Here is an 18999-nt window from a genome sequence, read left to right on the forward strand (position 1 = left end):
GCCCAACTTCCACATTTTCTCCCATGTTTCCCAGGTCAGAATATTAACATTATATCTAAAACAGGAGAAGGATGCAAATAAAGTTCCCAAATCCTCACAAGAGTGTAGGACTGAAGTGGGATCTGGATTCAAATTTAAATATAGACATCCTTCCTCAAACTGGTCTCCACTCAACTTTCCCATGAAAGAAATTTAGCTCCCGCTGCTATGTTGGGGAAAACCCACCAGCAAGTTTCATAACCTGAGAGTAAAGAAGACTGCAGTGCTGCTCCAGATACTGCTTTCTGGAACTCTTACCAAAACAATTGCAACAACAAAGCCTTTCATATAAGGGCAAATGGCTAAAATATAATCAATATGTCTACTTCACAAAGAACCAAAGACAGGGGCAACTTCCAAACCATCATAGAATACTTATGGGTAAGTCATAAAATACTGTGCCTGGCTTTAGCAGTCCCTGAAGAGAGAGACTGCCCAATCCCCTAAGAGTGCCAACTATTTTACTGCATCAGAAAGAAGCATTTTGGGTACTTTTCCATATGGTTCATTACCACTTTCAAACCCCTATGGAAAGTCATTCTGTTATAGAAGTTCTAAGCAGCATTTCTACCTATCTAGCCTCGAAAAGGTTCAGCTAATTCAAACCCCGAAATAACCTCAAAGCTCTGAATACCCACCTACACAGATAGCAGAATTACTGCCTACATCTATAGAGTTTCAATTACCAGGTAAATTTGCTACAATTTGAGGCAACATTTTTTGACATAGAAAAAAACATTTTTCTTTACTTTATTTCTTCTTTAAAAAACAAACCAGCAGTGCCTTAATGAAATAAAGTCTACAACTCTCAACATCTGAATATTAGAAAATCTAATATGGTACTTGTCAGATAAAACATAGGGAGAAAAAGGGAAAGCTTTAGTAAGTTCAGTCAAAAAGACTAGTGTGGTTAAAGGTTCTCTCTTACCAGTCATAAATCATCAAGAAGACCAAAACTCCCATCAATATCTATTATAACAAGAATAGGTCTCGTAGGACAAAAAATTTTCTTCAGCTGTTCCATTGGCCCAATCAGATATTTTTAAATCTTCATAATAAACATGGCTGGAAAGACCCAACAATCAAACACTTAAGATAAATAAGTTTAAATTATATCCTGCAATGAATACCAGTTTAATATTCTTTTGTAGCTATAGACTTTGGCTCTGTAGTAAAAGAAATTCTGGTTATCATTATTCTATTAACTACTCCATCTGTTCCTTATACACATACCAGGATTTCATGGCAAAAGAGATCAAGAAACACCACCAAGATTAGAAAAATTGGTAACAGCTTTTTAAACATTCATGAGGTTCTTTGACCTATAAAAGACTCTTGCAGCTATGGACTGCCATATTAAAAATAAATCATTACTTGTAAGAGATACATATGCTCTCATACAAGTTCCCTAGATGACCATTAGCATGGCCACCTGGTCTTATGTAGCTCTGCTTTTGAAGAAATCCAGTTACTTCAGAGGAAGGAATATAAATATGGTAATCGTATAGGGGATAAGAGAGAAAGGTAAAAGAGGCTTTTACTTTTGCCTTTAATTCTCTGGTCTGTGTGTCTGCTGTGTGTATGCCTCTTCCATATGAAGGAGGAAAGGAGTAGGGTTCCCTTTTTACTATTTTTTTTAAAGTGCCAAAAAAGAAAAAGAGAAAAGACAGTAACAGGAACTAGGATAAATCAGCAGAATGTCCAGTCCATCTCCTATCCCTGTACAACAGAAAAGGCAGAGGCATCAGTGAGTGGCACTTTTGGACCTGGTTTTATCACTAACTATCTGTATGACTTTAGGCAAATTATTTAACATCCCTCGACTTCAATTCCCCAGCTGTCACACAAGACCTTAGGACCAGGTAGTCTACGATGGTTTTAAGACATGTCTGCACACAAATATATTATTATTCTCTTTGTTCCCAGAAACATTCCTGTTAGTTCTTGGGATTTAATAAATCAACCAGGAGAAAACCTTTTTTTCCCCTCTACCAATGCCTAGGTGTTAGGGGCCATGTTCTACTCTGTTCTATTCTGCCAAGTAGAGGGAACAAAGTCAACAAGTGAGAAATCACAGTGGGAGAGAGGATCAAAATGCATCTTCCTATCCAACCCACCTCTTCCTAGTTACGTAGGCCAATGAAGCTCTTATAATTAAATCAGTGTAAACTGGTCTCCATAACCAAAAACGGAAAGGTATCAACACTCTTCCAAATGAGTATATTTATCAGCTTAGTCAGTAACTACTCATCGCCCTTCTCTTTAGGTGAGTCCACAGACAGAGGGAGATGAGCTGGCATTGCCCAACAGCTGTTACCCTGTACACCAAGACCACAGTTCTAATATTTTAAGCATTCAAATTAGCACAGGCAAAAGCCTCAGAAGTGAAGTCTTTTCTTGGGGCAGCAATAGTATTCACTTCTATGGTCCCCGAGTCAATGGAAGGCCAATCGTCTAAGCCTATGATTTTTGTTCTTTTTTTTTTTTTTTTTTTTATATTTTTTTATTTATTTCTAGGAGAGAGAGAAACAGCGTGAGCAGCGGAGGGTCAGAGAGAGAGGGAGTCACAGACTGAAGCAGGCTCCAGGCTCTGAGCTGGCAGACAGCACAGAGCCCGACGCGGGGCTCGAACCCACAAACCGCGAGATCATGACCTAAGCGAAAGTCGGACGCTTAACCGACTAAGCCACCCAGGCGCCCCTGATTTTTGTTCTTGATTTCATGAAAACCACCTGGAAAGTTAAAAAAAAAATCCAATTCCCTGTATCTATCCTCATTCTGATTTCATTTGTCTTGGATGAATTCATGGCATGGATATACTATAAAAAGCTCATCAGGTATTTCAAATATATATATATTTGATATATATTATCAAATTGATATATATTATCAATCTTGGCTATATATATATATATATAGCCAAGATTGATAATCATGATCCAAACCTTTATAACTTGACTATAACTCCAATAGTCTCACTCCATTGATTAAATCCTCCAGTGGCACTCCAGCACATTCTGGATAATCTCAAACAGGCTCTTTAGTAAAAAGCCTGATAATCCCTTTCTTCCCATTGCTTTGCTTAACTTCTACTTATTCATTCAAGACCCTATACTCCACTTCCTCTAAATAACCTCCACCAAATGCAACCCTACTCCTCCCCCTCAGGCTGAACACTGAATGTATCGTGCTAATAGTGCTGAAATGGATTTCTACCTCTGCTAGAAAGGCGTAACTAGAACTGAACTAGCCCTTCCACCATACTAAAAAAACTGAAGAAAATATATGAAACAAATGTTAGCAGATATTGTATAACAGGCAATCCAAGATTTTGATCCTTGAGAGAAAGGAAATGAGCCTGGAGGTGCTTTCCAGACTGTGGTACAGGGAAAGGAGACACAAGCAGGTGCAGCAGGATCCTTGAGATAAGCTGACGTTTGCAGGGCAGAGTTTCGCAAAAGAAAACTAAGTGTACAGAGAACCCTTCAGAAACCTGCATGGGGCCTCTGGAGATTTTGCTGAATTATTAAGCTCCACATGTGTGGGTGAAATGCCATGAGACCAGGGAAGGAATGAAGAGCTACAAGTTGAACAATTCCCAGAGCTCAGGCAGGGCTAGGAGACCTTTGCTTCCCAACCAACCAGAACAGAGAGCCCTTGCTGAACAAAGATCATTTAGGAGAGACCCCAGAAAAGTGACACCTCAGTAGTAGCACAGAATTAACCATAGAGTAAAAGTTACTTTAGACCCAATAAAGAACTTAAAAACAAGCGTCAGAAGGATCAAACTGATCATCAGGAAACTTAACTGTGTGCCAGAACAAAGTTCAGATTTCTCTGAATTAAGATAAATTCAATACCACAAAATACACAATGTCTAGTATCCAATCAAAACTTAATAGACAAACAAAAATTGTGACCCACAGCCAGGAGAAAAATCAGCGTGTGTTGTAGTAGATGCAAACATATATATATTATATATAGGTATATAATATATATAGATACATAATATGTATGGTATATTATATATAATTTATATAATATAATATAATATAATATAATATAATATAATATAATATAATATAATATAATATATATTAGAGAGAGGGAAACAGAGAGAGAAGGCATAATTATGCCTTTGAACATAAATATTATAACAGTGCTCAGGATTTAAAGAAAAACATGAATATAATGAGAGAAGAAATGAAAGATATGGAAAAGAATAAAATGGGACTTCCAGAGCTGAAAAATACAAAAGGTGAGTGGAAAAAATTTGCAAGATGGGATTGACAGCAAACTCGACCTTGTGAAAGAATCTGAACACACAACAATAGAAACCATCCAAACTGAAGTCCCCACATACCCAAATACACAGAATCTCAGACTTTTGTAAGACAGAATGAAGCAATCCAACGTTGGTGTGACTGGAAATCAGAAAAGGTGGGGAATGTTCTTTAGTAAAACAAAAGCTGGGAAAATGGATTACCAAGGGACCTGAACTAGAAGGAAATATTTAAGAAAATTCCTAAGGCAGAAGGGGAACGGTAAAAGATGGAAATGCTGCAGCGCCTGGGTGGCTCAGTCAGTTAAGGGTCCGACTTAGGCTCAGGTCACGATCTTACAGTCTGTGGGTTCGAGCCCCATGTTGGGCTCTGTGCTTACAGCTGGCTCAAAGCCTGGAGCCTGTTTCACATTCTGTTTCTCCCTCTTTCTCTGACTCTCCCCTGCTCACGCTGTCTCTCTCTCTCAGAAATAAATAAAACATTTAAAAAAATTTTTTTAAAAAGATGGAAATTCAATCTACACAAAAGGAATCTCCTATTTCTGTGAATCAACAGGAACAAGCTCTGGGCCCTTCTCTGAGCTATGGATGTGATGAACATATCCAATGGGGGATTTAAAAAAAAAAAAGCAGGGGCGCCTGGGAGGCTCAGTCAGTTAAGCATCTGACTTGATTTTGGCTCAGGTCATGATCCCAGGATTGTCAGATTGTGGTCCACATCAAAATAAATATTTTACTTAAAAACATATAAAAAGCAAAGGCTTTAAGAACTGAACTACTACATAACCCACCACAGAAATATCAAATTAACCCATGAGAGGTACATGCATGAGATTGGCCCAAACAGCACAGTAGACCTGAAAACCGAAGTGACATTGGAATGTAACCACCCACAGAAGGAGACAGAATTTGTGGTCTAAACCTAAACAGGGTGACTGCCTGCACAAACAAAAATGTCAATATTTACAGAGGGTTTTCACAGGCTCTGGAATCTCACAATAGTCAAAAAAATCACTGTCAAAATTACTGGAAATCACAGACTAAAACAAAACAAAAGACAGTGACCAATGAGTAGACTCAGAGGTTGGAATTATAAGACAGACTTTAAAGACGATCCAATGACCAATGACCAAATGACCAATGACTATGCTCCATGAGATAAAGGTGAACATTTTTGAAATGAATGGAGAGATATTTTTCAGCACAGATAGAAACAAAAAAAGAAGAGAGAGAACCAAATGGAAAGTTTAGAACTAATAATATGGTATTGTAAAAAAGCTACTGGGGGGCGGCCAGGGGGCTCAATTGGTTAAGCGTCTGACTTTCGGCTCAGGTCATGATCTCACGGTTCGTGGGTTCGAGCCCCTCTCTGGGCTCTGTGCTAACAGCCAGCTCAGAGCCTGGAGCCTGTTTCAGGTTCTGTGTCTCCCTCTCTCTCTGACCCTCCCCTGTTCATTCTCTCTCTCTCTCTCTCTCTCTCTCTCACACACAGAAATGAATAAAACCTTAAAAAAGATTTTTTTTTAAAAAAGGCACTGGATAAGTTCAAAAGAAGACTGGAGAGGACAGGGGAAAGAGATCATGAACTTGAAGACAAATCAGCAAAAGTTATCCAAGGTGCAGAACACAAAGGGAAGAAGGTTGAAATAAAAGAGCATGAAGGGCTTGAGGAACACTCAAAATGTTTAGATTTCATGTCATTAAAGTTTCCGACTGGAGGAAAAAAACATTTGTACAATTAATATCTGAAACCCTCCCAAATTCAGTGAAAGACAAAATACATGAGGCAAAAACTGACCAAATTAAAGGGAGATCCAGATAATTCCATAATCACAGTTGGAGATTTTAATCCTCTCTCTCAGCATTGACAGAAAAATTAGGTTAGCAAGATTAGTAAGACATGGAAGATTTATATATATATATATATAAATATATATATATGTAAAAGCACACAGACATACTAATATATATAATTCTCTGTACCTATATTATTTAAGCCAGGGGTCAAAAATCTACAGCTGTGGTCCAAATCCAGCCCACTGTCTATTTTTGTAAATCAGGTTTCACTGCGACACAGCCACACTCATTTGTTTATAAATTGTCTCTGGCTGCTTTCATGTTACAGAGACAAGTTATGACAGAGACCATGTGGCAGTCAAAGCCTTTAGAGTCTAAAACATTAGTTCTACGGCCCTTCACGGAAAGGGCTGCTGACCCCAGATGTAAGCTACGACGGTTGTCCAGTCAAATGGCTCTAAAAGACACGGAGACTTGCCCAGCCTATGGCTCATTTAACACTTGTCTGCAGGAACTGGTCAGGAGCAGTACCGAACCGCCTCTGAGCATGGCACGTGAAGGCCTTAGTCTAAAACAGGTCATGTGCTTTAACAGGAAGTGCTTGTTACATGTTTGCAAGCCATTTAGAAAAAATAAACTCACTTCTTTAAGTCACATGGTATTAACTATCAGAGAAACACCTACCTTAGCCTCTTAGGTGGGCGCGAGTCCTCCTGGATGTGTCGGTGGGGTGGACTGTGGAGAAGAGTAGAGCTGAACCTAACTTCTAACCCTCTGCGGGCAGTGTGGGCTTGCAGACCAAGAATCTGGTACTAGACCCGGATCTAGTGTGAACGTTACCATGTCTGACAGACCTCGTACCCGATCGTACAATCTTCTCAGGCCACGGTAACCTCCTCCCTCAGCCCTCCTTACCAGCTCACCCAAATATGCTCCCTGGGCTGTGGCTCCATCTAGCTTTCAGGCGCGTTGGTTGCACTTGTACATACCCGTGGACGACTCTACAATGGCCCAAGCTACGACTACCTTAAGGAAGCTCTGTGGTGGCAAACACTGTCAGTTTTTGAAATAAAATGTAAACGCAATAAAGTGCTTACCTGAACTATTAAAGTAGTACTGCTGTCTTGGGTGATGAACATGGGAGGAAAAATTGCCTAAGTATAAAGGAAACAGACATTTTAATTGTAGCCCTAAGGATCCCCCCCAGCCCAGCTTTACGGAGGTCTGATTGACAAATAAAAAACCGCATGTATTTGGGTTGGACAACATTAATTTTTAAAAGGTATATAACATTATGATTTAATATACATCTACATATGAAATGACTGCTACACTCAAGTTAATTAACACCTATCACCTCACATAGTTACCACTGTGTGTATGTGTGTGTGTGTGTGTGTGTGTGTGTAAACATAAGATCTACTCTCAGTAAATTTCAAGTATAGAATGCACTGTTATTAACTATAGTCACCACACTGTACCTTAGAGCTCCATAATTTGTTCATCTTCTAACTAGAAGTTTGTACCCTCTGACTAACATCTCTCCATTTCTCTCATGTCCCTCCTACTCTCTGATTTTAGGAGTTCAACTTTTTTAGATTTCACATATAAAGGAGATCATATAGCATTTGTCTTTCTCTCTCTGGCTTACTTCACTCAGTATAATGTCTTCTGGGTTCATCCATGATGTCACAAACAACAGGATTTCCTTCTTCTTTATAGCTGACTAATTCCATTACACACACACACACACACACACAGTCCACATTTTCTTTATCCATTTAGCTGATGGACAGTCACCCTCTCTTGGCTATTGTGAATAATGCTGTAATGAACATAGGAGTATGAATATCTCTTCAAGACACTGATTTCATTTCCTTTGGATATCTACTGAGAAATGGGATTGCTATATCATAAGGTAGTTCTATTTTTAATTCTTTGAGGAACCTCCATACTGACTGTACCAGTTTATATCCTCACCAACAGTACACAAGCATTTCCTTTTCTCCACATCCTCCAGAAATGCTTACGATCTCTTGTCTTATTGATAATAACCATCCTAACTCTTCCCTATTTCAATTTGCATTACACAGTCATAGTAATCAAAATAGTAAGATACTGGGCATATAGACAGTGCCATCAACCAATGGAACAGAACAGCCATAAGGCATTAACTGATGATCTTTCCAACAATTAGGAGGTTCTTTATAACAAAGCCAAAGTCATCTCAAATGATTTCTAAACAACTGTTAAAGTCCCTTTTGTTTGGGGCTAGCCCTATTGGGAACAGAATACGGAGAATCCTCCGCAGTTCCTTATAGGTTCCTGTTGACCTGACCTAAGACTGTTAGAGAAGCCATGGTTCCTACCCTCCTAAAGGGCCTTTCCCCTTCCTCATCTCTAAAAGGGCACTAGGACAGTCAATTCAGCACTGCTGAAGGGAGGTGGCATGGGGAGTAACAGACCCAACTTCAGGGTGATACTCCTTCTCCAGGAGTTATTAGACAGATGCACTAGGCTATTTTCCACAGGGTTCCTGTGGAAATTCTCAGGTCACTCTAGATCTTTCTCTGGCCTCACCAGAAAAAAGGCAGAGGGACTACAGGCTATTTGTAAATAGCACTACATGTTTGTTTCAACTTTTCTAACCTAATTTTCTATTGTATTCCTTTGGAAAAAACGTGATATAAAAAATAAGTCTCCCCAGAACATAGGCAAAGCTTTAAGAAGGAAAACTAAGAGTTAAAATGGTGTAATTGTGGGGAAAATTCTCTTTAATATCAAAATATTTCCCTAAATTATCTGGAAAGCTTTACAAACCACTTCAACTTCAGATACACATAGAAAATGAAACAGAATATGGGGCACCTTGCTGGCTCCATGGATAAAGCATGCGACTCTTGATCTTGGGGATATGAGTTCGAGCCCCATGTTGGGTGTGGAGGTTACTTAAAAATAAAATCTTTAACAAAAATGAAACAAAACATTAAACTCTCAAGAAACATTCTTTCCCCTTTATCAGTACTAAGGAGCACTGGGGCAACAAAGCTCATTACTACATTTCCATAATTAAGTTGTATAGAAAATACAATGAAACTGGACATTTTCAATAAATGCAGTTCCTCCTGCCTCCACCAAGCACACACACTAGAAACACAGTAATAAGCCAATGTAGGGAAATGGGAATCTGTTTAGATGCAACACAGCCTGTAAAAATCATCTGAAAGCGAGCACAACCTGCTAATAAAGACGGCAGCGCAGTGCCTGGGAAGCTTTCTAATATCATGAATATTATATGGTTCTCAAGAACACCAGTCATCGGCACAAACTGTGAAAACAAATTATTTATGGTTCAAGGAAAGGTAAAATAGTCTCAGAAGGTTTCCTATGAATAAAAGATGAAATATTGGAACTCATATGGTCTATAAAACAAGTGTCTGTGAAATAGTTTTCCTATAAGTCAAAAACACTATAGCATTTTAAATGAAGAGGGCTAAAAAATTCATATATTTCTAAATAAAATAAAGTATTTTCATTGGGCATCAATTTGACGGGGGGAAAAAAAGCCAAAACAACAAAAACAAAAAGACAAAAAAAAAAAAAAACCCACAAATTTTGCAGGCAGGAGCCATGCTTTAAGCTGCAACACATAGCACACTTGGTTTGGCCCAGACATGAATATACACCTCACCTGCCGAGAACCTAGGGGTCACTCTGAATCCTTGCAAATACTGGCCTTGCACTTCAGTACAGATTTGTTTTTCTTTTGTGACTTTGCCTTGCACCTATATTAATTTGTGGAAGATTACGAAAGAATACATTATTTTAAATCCATTTTAGAGGCACCTGGGTGGCTCAGTCAGTTAAGCATCCGACTTGGGCTCAAGTCATGGTCTCAAGGTTCATGAGTTCAAGCCCCGCATCGGGCTCTGTGCTGACAGCTCAGAGCCTGGAACCTGCTTTGGATTCTGTGTCTACCTCTCTCACCCCTCCCCTGCTTATGTTCTCTCTCTCTCTGTCTGTCTCTCTCTCTCTCTCTCTCTCTCTCAGAAATAAATAAAAAACATTAAAATTTTTTTAAGTAAAAAAGAATCCATTTTAGTTCTCTGCATTTTCAAGAAAATCACAATTTCCTGTGAGTGCCCTTAATGCTGCTGGTAAAAACACCCTGTGAAAGCTTCTGTCTGGCTCACAATCTGGGTTTGCAGACTCCTCTCTAGAGCAGTGTGGGCCGTGTGTGCAACAGCTGTTTGGCCTCTTGGTTTTAAAAAGAGCCTATTAGGGAATTCCTGAGCTGAACCACAGGGAAACTTGGGGTTGCTTCTGTTTCCATTAGAATCTTGTTTCCATTAAAATTAAGATGAACTTTCAACCTGTTGTCAGGTCAAGGGTGTTTTGTTCTGTACCTGCACACATTTCCATGATTTTCTTCAGAGGCCCAAGAGTGTACATCAATCCGACGAGAATCCCGGCCAGATGCCCAGCGAAGGAAGCCCTAGGAGAGAAGGAGGCTCTTTGTGAGTATTTGCTCTGCACCGATTAGACACATTCTGTCTTCTCAGTAGGCCAGGGCATGTCAATTGGTCACAGTCTACAGGCTTTGCTCCCCCACCACGTCCTTTATGCCGAGGACACCGTCCTAAGAATGTTTCCTACCTTAAAAAAAAAAAATGTACAAGGAATAACCACCACCACATGTTTAAGATGCAGTAACCTTCCTTGACCAAGAGAAGTGGGCTGGCCCCCTTCACTGCAGTGGAAACATGTTGTCAAGACAAACCCATCTACTTCTTCCCGTTATTCTCTGTGGCTCCCATCCCAAAACATAAATGGAATCCATTTTCTCTGAATTACATTTCAAACTATCCAGGCACTGGGAGGCCCTGTATCTCCCAGTATAGCACAGCCGAGTTCTGCCGTACTGCTGAATGAGGCGAAGGGCAGGAGAAGCCCAGCAGAGGAAACGGAGATGGTCACACCCCTTCCCCTAAAGCTGCTTTCAGCCCCTCTGCCCAAAGAGACAAAAATGTAAACTTCAAGCCTGAAAGATGAGGTAGGGCATTAAATTGGTTCCGTGCTTCTTAAAGTACTATCTAGGACTGGCAATCGCTTATAAGTGATTCAGCAAAGCCCCACCTAAGTCTTTGGTGAATGAGAAAAAGAATGAACGAAAGAAAATCACCTAGCTCTCTCCCTCCCCCTCCACTCCCGCTCTTGCTCTCGGTGGATCCACACTCTGCCATCAGCTGTTCTAGAAGAGTAGGCCTGTTCTGTCATAGCCATCCAGTGAAACTCACAGACTCGGCTGCTTACAGAGCACCCCAGCCTGTGGTCAAGGCCACCCAGCACTTGGCCTCGCTCACTCGCTCACTCCTTCCCTCCACTTCATGGCCCACTAAGCCCGTCACCTCACCCCACCGCCAGATCCCCACATGCTCAAAGGTGACCACAGGTCAAGCTGAAAGGCAGGCACCCTGTCATAAAAATCACATTCCTCCTTCCTCTCACAGTCTTCCCTCCGCAACGCTGCTTCTGCCTCCACTCTAGCACGTACTCAGCCTGCTGGGCAGCAAAGTGTTTTATACATTGGCCCGGCTGTCTGTCTGTCTGTCTCTCTCTCACACAAATTCCCTGATGGCATCGACGATGTCTTCTTATTCATCTGTTATGTCACATTAGAAACTAAAGACAAACAAACAAATAAATGGTCAAGTGTATGAATATTTCCACAGTTTGGGGAAGCGAACCTCATTTCAGAAAGTTATTAAGGGAGCCAGACGTAAACTCCCAGACCACAGTGATTTGTCGTTTCCACGTACATATGACACACTCCGAGGACCGTGCCTGGCACTGGAAGACACTCAAATGTGGATTGAGTGAATGATTTGAGTGTCTCAGGACACCCAGAGGCAAGTTAAACCTGTCACATCTTCAACTTAGAGCGCACTCCCTGAGCCACGGCCATGATGGAGCTGAGGAGCTGACGTTCAGTCCCCCACAGCAGACCCAGAATCAAAGCCGGCACACTTCACCTACCCCAGCAGCAACCGACAGGGCAAAGGCCCTGGAAAATCACTGGCAAGATGGCCACAAGCCATTGTCACTGCCACAGAGCTAGTGAGGAGACTTGTTGGGTCCCAGGAAATGAATAGGCCATGGAACGCTTTGGAGAAAAGACCAGAGGAAGCCGCCCACAGGCAGGATGGCACTGCCATTTGTTCTGTTAGCCAATTCACTCCCACTATTGCCTGAACGAGCTCTTGCCAACGTCACACACAGTGCATGTCTGCACGCATGCACATATACACTCACCCCCCTACCCACACACAATCATCCCTTCAAAAGAGCTATTATCTTCATCAAATAGATTTACCTCAAAGTATGTGTAACCTGATAATAAAAACATAGGATGAGACACTCGGGTTCCCATTTTCAGGGGAAGAATAGCATGAACTGTGTTTTTCTTTAACTTTTCCAAAAAAAATAAAATAAAATTGTGCTTATTTTATTCTATTTTTAGGTTACGTAAAACCCTTCAAATGGTTCTAGGAATGGCAGAGAAAGTGGTAGTTTGAGGGATACAAAGAAGAGGCCAGAATCAATTTTTTAAAAATAGTAACCTCGATTTCTCGGAGAAGAAGAAAATTGCATCAACGTTTTTTAACTTTTTAACCCAATCTTCACAGTGAATCATAGCGATATAAAATAACATAGGAGAAAATTTCAATTTAAAACTCCAACCTATGCAACAATCAATCCTGAACCTCAATTTACAATTTAGAGCACACCACAGTGAAATGAATTTCTTCTCTCTCTAAATGAGTTTGCAGAAGTTCAGGTTATAGTCTAATTGTCCTAATGTCACTGTGATTAACTGGGGATGGAAAGCTGGTGGGCCAGAGACCACACTGCACCATCATCCAACATTCTGCATTTTCACGGAAGTCACATCTCAAAACCCTAGCCAAACTTACCATTTAAGCTCTACACAGGTGTTCTTCTCTTAAAAGAAGAGATGATGATCGTATCAATCAAAACTGAGAATTTCTCAATGTAACACACACAAAACAGGAGATGCCACCAATGGAAAAGGAAATCCAGGTTCACTTCGAGTCGCAGGTACCTTCCTCCATGCCATTGGTAACCATTTGACAGACCGCCTCCCTCGCCCTTGAAGGGACGCCCATGTCCTGAGAGAGGAAATGGACCTGCGGGCAGGAAACAGGACTGGAAATTTGTCTCCTCCCCAGCAGGAAGGACATCCCCAGTCCTGGGATCTGGCACTTCATCCCTGCCCCTGGGGGTGCTGCGGGGCCACAGGGAGGCCCTGGACTTTGGAGGAAGCCAGTTAACAGCTTCAGAAGCAGTCTGCGTTATCATGATCATAACTATATACATAACTCAGACATTGTGATGTCTTGTACTGTCCGAGGAGGCCCATGGCTTCAATGCATCTGTACCTGAAGTATGTGCTCTGCTCTGTCCTCAGTTACACCCATAGGCGGGTGCCCCATGCGGGAGGCTCCTAGGAACACGGCTTCGTTGCAACCTGACTACGTCTTAGGCTAGGACTGAGGATTTGGTGATGGCCTGCCACCCTCCATCCGAATTCAAAATAATTCTCAGGGACAGGACCGCCCTCTTCAACCCAGTACCCATGACCTTATTAGTGCAGTAAACAGCCTGACATTAGCACTTAACAACGACTGAAGGAATGGAGCAGTGGAATTAAAATTACAAATAAAATGCACATTTCTACTATATGCTCCAATTGCATTATAGAAACACAAGTTAGGCATGGTCTCCAATTAACAATTGTTTTCATATGAGATCTCATCCAGAGAGATAATGACCAAACATGACACTGTCCCCATCCTGCACACTTGGACAACGTGGTACACAAAACACCCTCTCAATTAACAAAACAGCAGCACTGAATCTACTATTACATCCCAAAATTGGTCACCTAGAAGCTTAATTTCTTATGATAGCTCAATAGTGACTCCCTTTAGGAATCATAATGGCTATAATCAAATACTGACTGATGGCAAGGTACAGTCTCAGGCCAGACACATTGCTGCCATGTCCAGTCACACAGGTTGTGCACTGCACAAACAGAATATAATGAGAAGAAATATCATTTGTCTGGGGTCTCAAGTGTTTCATAAAGATCCAATATTCAAATTCAGATCATCACTTCTCAACTTCGGGGAAAGTACCCATGTAATTTCGTTTCAATAGGGGACTATATCTTAATCCAGTAGTTCTTAAGCTTGTTCAGGTTCTAAGCCCCTTTCAATGTCTGATGAAAGCCACAAATCCTGCCTGCAGGAAAATTACACATACACAAAACATGTCACCTATAATTTTAAGAAGTTCATGGATGGCTTGAATTCCATCCACAGACCTCTGGTTAAAGACCCTTCCCTGAAGTGAAACTAATTCATCACAAACGGAAGAATTTCAAAACTTAGCACCGAGTCTAAACATTTCACTTGTACTCAAATCCTAAGACAGGGGCAGCAATCTGTCTGGATTACTTAAATTTATTAACATGCCCCATCTCCTGGCTGTGCTGCTGCTCTGTAATGATGTACCCTACTCCTAGATTCAGCTTCCTTCCTGCTCAAATCCGACGGTTAGCCATTCTTCCAGCAAAAGTCTGAGGATAAGAAACTCTGCTCCTCTCTGTATGTCCGAAGAGGTCTTTCATTTCAGCCTCCCATTCTGTCCAGAGGTACAGAATCAACCACTGCTGTTTAAAAATCTAAGTTGGGGCGCCTGGGTGGCTTAGTCGGTTAAGCGTCCGACTTTCGCTTAGGTCATGATCTCGCGCTTCGTGGGTTCAAGCCCCGCGTCGGACTCTGTGCTGACTGCCAGCTCAGAGCCTGGAGCCTGTTTCAGTCTGTGACTCCCTCTCTCTCTGACCCTCCCCTGCTCACGCTGTCTCTCTCTCTCTCCTAGAAATAAAATAAAAATATAAAACTAAATAAAAAATAAAATAAAATAAAAATCTAAGTCGGCCAGTTCTTCATCTGTCTTTTCTCTTGGCTTTTCAAATTTTCTCTTTATTCCGGATACACTGCCATTAATACCACAATCACTCCAGTTGTGGACTTATCATTTTGCTACAATCCTGAAAAATCTTTAGCCGTTATTTTTTGTCCTATGGACCTCCAGAGATGCAGCGCTGACCCAGAAGTGGGGCTCAGTTTGTGTCTGTAGGAAAAAAACTAAAAAAGAAAAAATGTTGAAACGTTAAAAAATCAAATCAATGTTGGTGCCCATTACTGACAAGGAATACTGATGGTAATTCTGGACCAAAACTGAGATGAAGATATTACTGTGTGTTATATGTCAAATGTATTTCAATAAAGCTGGGAAGATGATGATTGTGGACTTCAGTTATGCAAACTATATGCAGATACTATTAACACCAGCACAGAGCGTTCTTTCCTATCAGGCCGGCATAAAGTGATTCTCACTCCTTTGAGAGGCGACTTAGAAGGTTAAGCTAAGTGGTTATGCAAAATGTTCATGCTCCCGTGTGCCACTGTTAAGGAATCAAAAGCCAAAGCTATGATTGAAAGCTGTGACAAGCTATAAAGGTCCTCCTCTGCTAAATGGCAAATTCTTTCCACAGCTGAAGAAGCTGCCATGTCAGGCATAGCTCAGAAAGCAGAAAATGTATTACCCTAAGACATAATCTCCTGGTGTCTGCGGAGCAAACGACCTCATTAAGGACGTAACTTGATGGAGACATGATGTTAGACAAGGCAAGAGAACAAGGGAAGGTAAGAGGCAGTCAGCTAGACGGGGGCAACTATATCACACGTCCCGTAATTTCCTCCGGTAAAAGCAGTTTGTGCCAGGCTGGAACTGCACTGATCAGAAGCTCTCCATTGTTTGGGGAGATCTTAATAAACGATCCTAATAAACTGGCCTAACAGTGGTAAGATGTGATGAAAAGTTTCCAGGGTTTTGAACATTCAATGCCACCAGGAAAGACCTTGATTAAGACTGCTTCTTCTCAAGAGAAACTGTTCTTAAACTGTCTGGTTTCGGTCACGGACGCTCTCTTCAACCACTACTCCAGTAGTGGATACAGTCTTTTGATCGCAGTTTGGGGGAGAGTTGATCTACACGTTCTTTCTTTTTATCACATTCCCTGGCATCTCCTTCCTGCTACCTTTGGCTGCAGAAGTAAAAACTAGTCCTCTTCCAATATTGTACTCCCTCCCCAAGGGAGGCACTGAGATATTGGCCATGTAGCCTCTAATATCCACATGCCTTTATTAAACACGGCACCACCTGGGGCCTAGGGCTGGGAGCTGGCCCCTGACAGTTACTGGAGTCCCAGACAAACATGATCTGGACAAAAACAAGAGCGTTGGAAAGGGATAAAAAGTCTCTGTTACGAAAGGGCTTCCAAGATAAAGGATGATGCCTAGTCACTCCTTGGCTCTCAAGCCCATGCCCCTCAGCCTGGCAGCAAAAGAACCCCATGAGCTGATTCAGAAGGCAGCACCCATTCCTCCATTCACTCGCTCATCAAGTACATCCAGGCTGACTGTTAAATAAGACAGACGTGGTCACCGCCTCATGGAGCTTTCAACCTGCTGGGGGCGCACACACTCTAACTATGAATTGTTTAAAAGTAAGGAGGCGACTCTACTTTCCCTGGAGTAGTCTGGGATGGCTCCTAGAGTGACATTTAAAGTGACATCCACAGCATCTGGAGCTTGAAGGCCCCGAGTGTAGGAAGGGGGCTTCGCAGAGCACAAAGCACATGCCTGAAGAGCTGTGAGGCTGGGAAGAACCTGGTGTGTTTCAGGTGGCTGGAGCATGGGGAGTTAGCATAAGGACATCCTATGGCATGAGATGGATTTGGAAGGAGGAGCAAACATGTAGGCCACATGTGCCAAGGGGAAGGACTTGGGTCATTTCCTGAGTATACTTGGGAGGCCACAGGAGAATTTTAAATGGGAGAATTTTTCAGAATGATCTATTCTGTCCCGTGGGAGAGCAGACTCTAGGGGGGTAAGAAAAGCCAGCGCAGCAGACCAGTGAGCAGGCTGATGTAGCTCAGATGAAGAATGAGGGCAGCTTGGAAGAGGGTGGTGGCAGCAAAGGCAGGAGATGTGAGCAGCCTCTATTCTGGCAACAGAGACGAAAGAACTTGCGATGGACTCCAGGTGGGGGTGCAGGAAGGGGAGAGATCTAGGGTGCTGCCCTGTGCAACATGATGGACAGTGAAACCCTTCCTTGGGGGGCCTGGGTGGCTCAGTTGGTTAAGCGTCTGACTTCAGCTCAGGTCATGATCTTGCGGTTCGTGAGTTTGAGCCCCGCATCAGGCTCTGTGCAGACAGCTCAGAGCCTAGAACCTGCTTCGGATTCTGTGTCTCCCTCTCTCTCACTCTGCCACTCCCCTGCTCACACTCTGTCTCTCTCAAAAATAAAATTAAAATTTTAAAAGAAAAAAAAGGATGGACAGTGGAAGCCTTTACTGGGATATGGGAAACTGGGAAGAGGAGAGGGCAGGGTGGGGAAAGTTCAAAGCTCAGTACTGATGTGCTTAGGAGAGAAATACCTTCAAGACAACTAAATAGAGGCACCTAGTACAGCATTCAGTAGGAAGCTAGGTACCAAGTTGGAAATTGAGTGGAAGATTGATTTAAAATGTTGCTCCAGTATATTTCATTTTATTTAACTTCTAGAGTATGTGTATATAAAATGACTACAATAGATCCTTATGTATATAACGTCAAACACATTACACACATACATATATACATATATGTATCTAAAAATAAGATTTAAAGAAAGTACTGTCCATTAAAACAGCAACAGATAATGGGGAAGGGGATAACATCCCCCTTTCTATTTTCCAAACTTCTTATAATATTGTTTTAGTAATTGCATTGCTTTTTTTTTTTCTCAAATACAAAGGGAGCAGACATTGGGCAAGGCCCTCATTTATAGTACAGCTTTTGTCTCATCAGTGCGGTGATGAGTCTAAATGTTTTTGTTGTTGCGAGGGTAAATCATTAAGAATGTTCTCCTCCATGTGGCACAGGCAAATGTTTTCAAATAGCACTCCAGATGAAAATCTGTAGCTTTGCAGTATTAATGAAGTTTCTTTAGAAACTGTTGTTGTTACTCGAATTTTCAAGACAGAACGGAAGGTGTGCCAAGTTAACTGAAAGCAACAGGTAGGTTTTATTTTGCCTGCAAAATAAATGAACAACGATTCCCCCCTCCCCCAAACATACACACACACACACACACACACACACACACACACTTAACTAGAGCACAGATGTTACACAAGGGAGGCCTGAGCCCCTTGACTTGCCGGACACCTCACATGACCAGACACATCCTAGAGCTTCCTTCCCCTGGTATTCCATACTCACTGTTGAGTAGATTTCATAGGCCAACACTCTGTCCCTCTTCTCTGCACCATCCCACACGCACCCCGGCAGCACCTGGGATCCGCTAGGAAGGTGTTTGAGAACAGGGGGAAGTGGAGTTCTTTCATCTGGGACTGGATCCGGGGTGTGACACCCTCAGAACCTATGTGCACCTACCTGCACGGGCTCTCCCGACTGGCACTGCCTTAGTTCAGGCCTCTCCCTGCTCTGTCCCCCTCGCCCTGGTTCACCGCTGTGACACGCACTCTATCAGGCCAGCCTTGTCCCAACCCTTTAGCCTCTTGGTGATTCCCCGTGTTTCTAGAATAAAATACCAGCCAGGCTTCTTACATCCTTCACACCGCTCCCTCTGCCTCTTAGCCTTTGCTCTCCACGCCAGCCCACAGCTCTACCGCACCCAAGCTTGAGCCGTTTGCAAAAGCCTCGCATTCACCCTTCTTGATCTTG

At 42.1% G+C, this 18999-nt stretch overlaps 1 protein-coding gene across 6 annotated transcripts in view; it reads right to left on the reverse strand.

Annotated features, from left to right (window-relative positions):
* Nucleotides 1–18999, reverse strand: part of RHBDD1 (rhomboid domain containing 1) — a 131802-nt gene that overhangs the window by 58316 nt on the left and 54487 nt on the right. For all 6 annotated transcript variants that reach the window (XM_039257620.1, XM_039257622.1, XM_039257617.1 and 3 more), the window contains exons 4-5: nucleotides 10525–10613; nucleotides 7216–7272 (exon numbers count right to left, since the gene is read on the reverse strand). In XM_039257620.1, the coding sequence (XP_039113551.1) occupies nucleotides 7216–7272; nucleotides 10525–10613 (146 nt within the window). The remainder of the gene's footprint in view (nucleotides 1–7215; nucleotides 7273–10524; nucleotides 10614–18999) is intronic.

This window comes from Hyaena hyaena, unplaced genomic scaffold (assembly GCF_003009895.1).
Source record: "Hyaena hyaena isolate Hyena2069 unplaced genomic scaffold, ASM300989v1 scaffold_628, whole genome shotgun sequence".
In the NCBI taxonomy this organism is placed as follows: domain Eukaryota; kingdom Metazoa; phylum Chordata; class Mammalia; order Carnivora; family Hyaenidae; genus Hyaena; species Hyaena hyaena.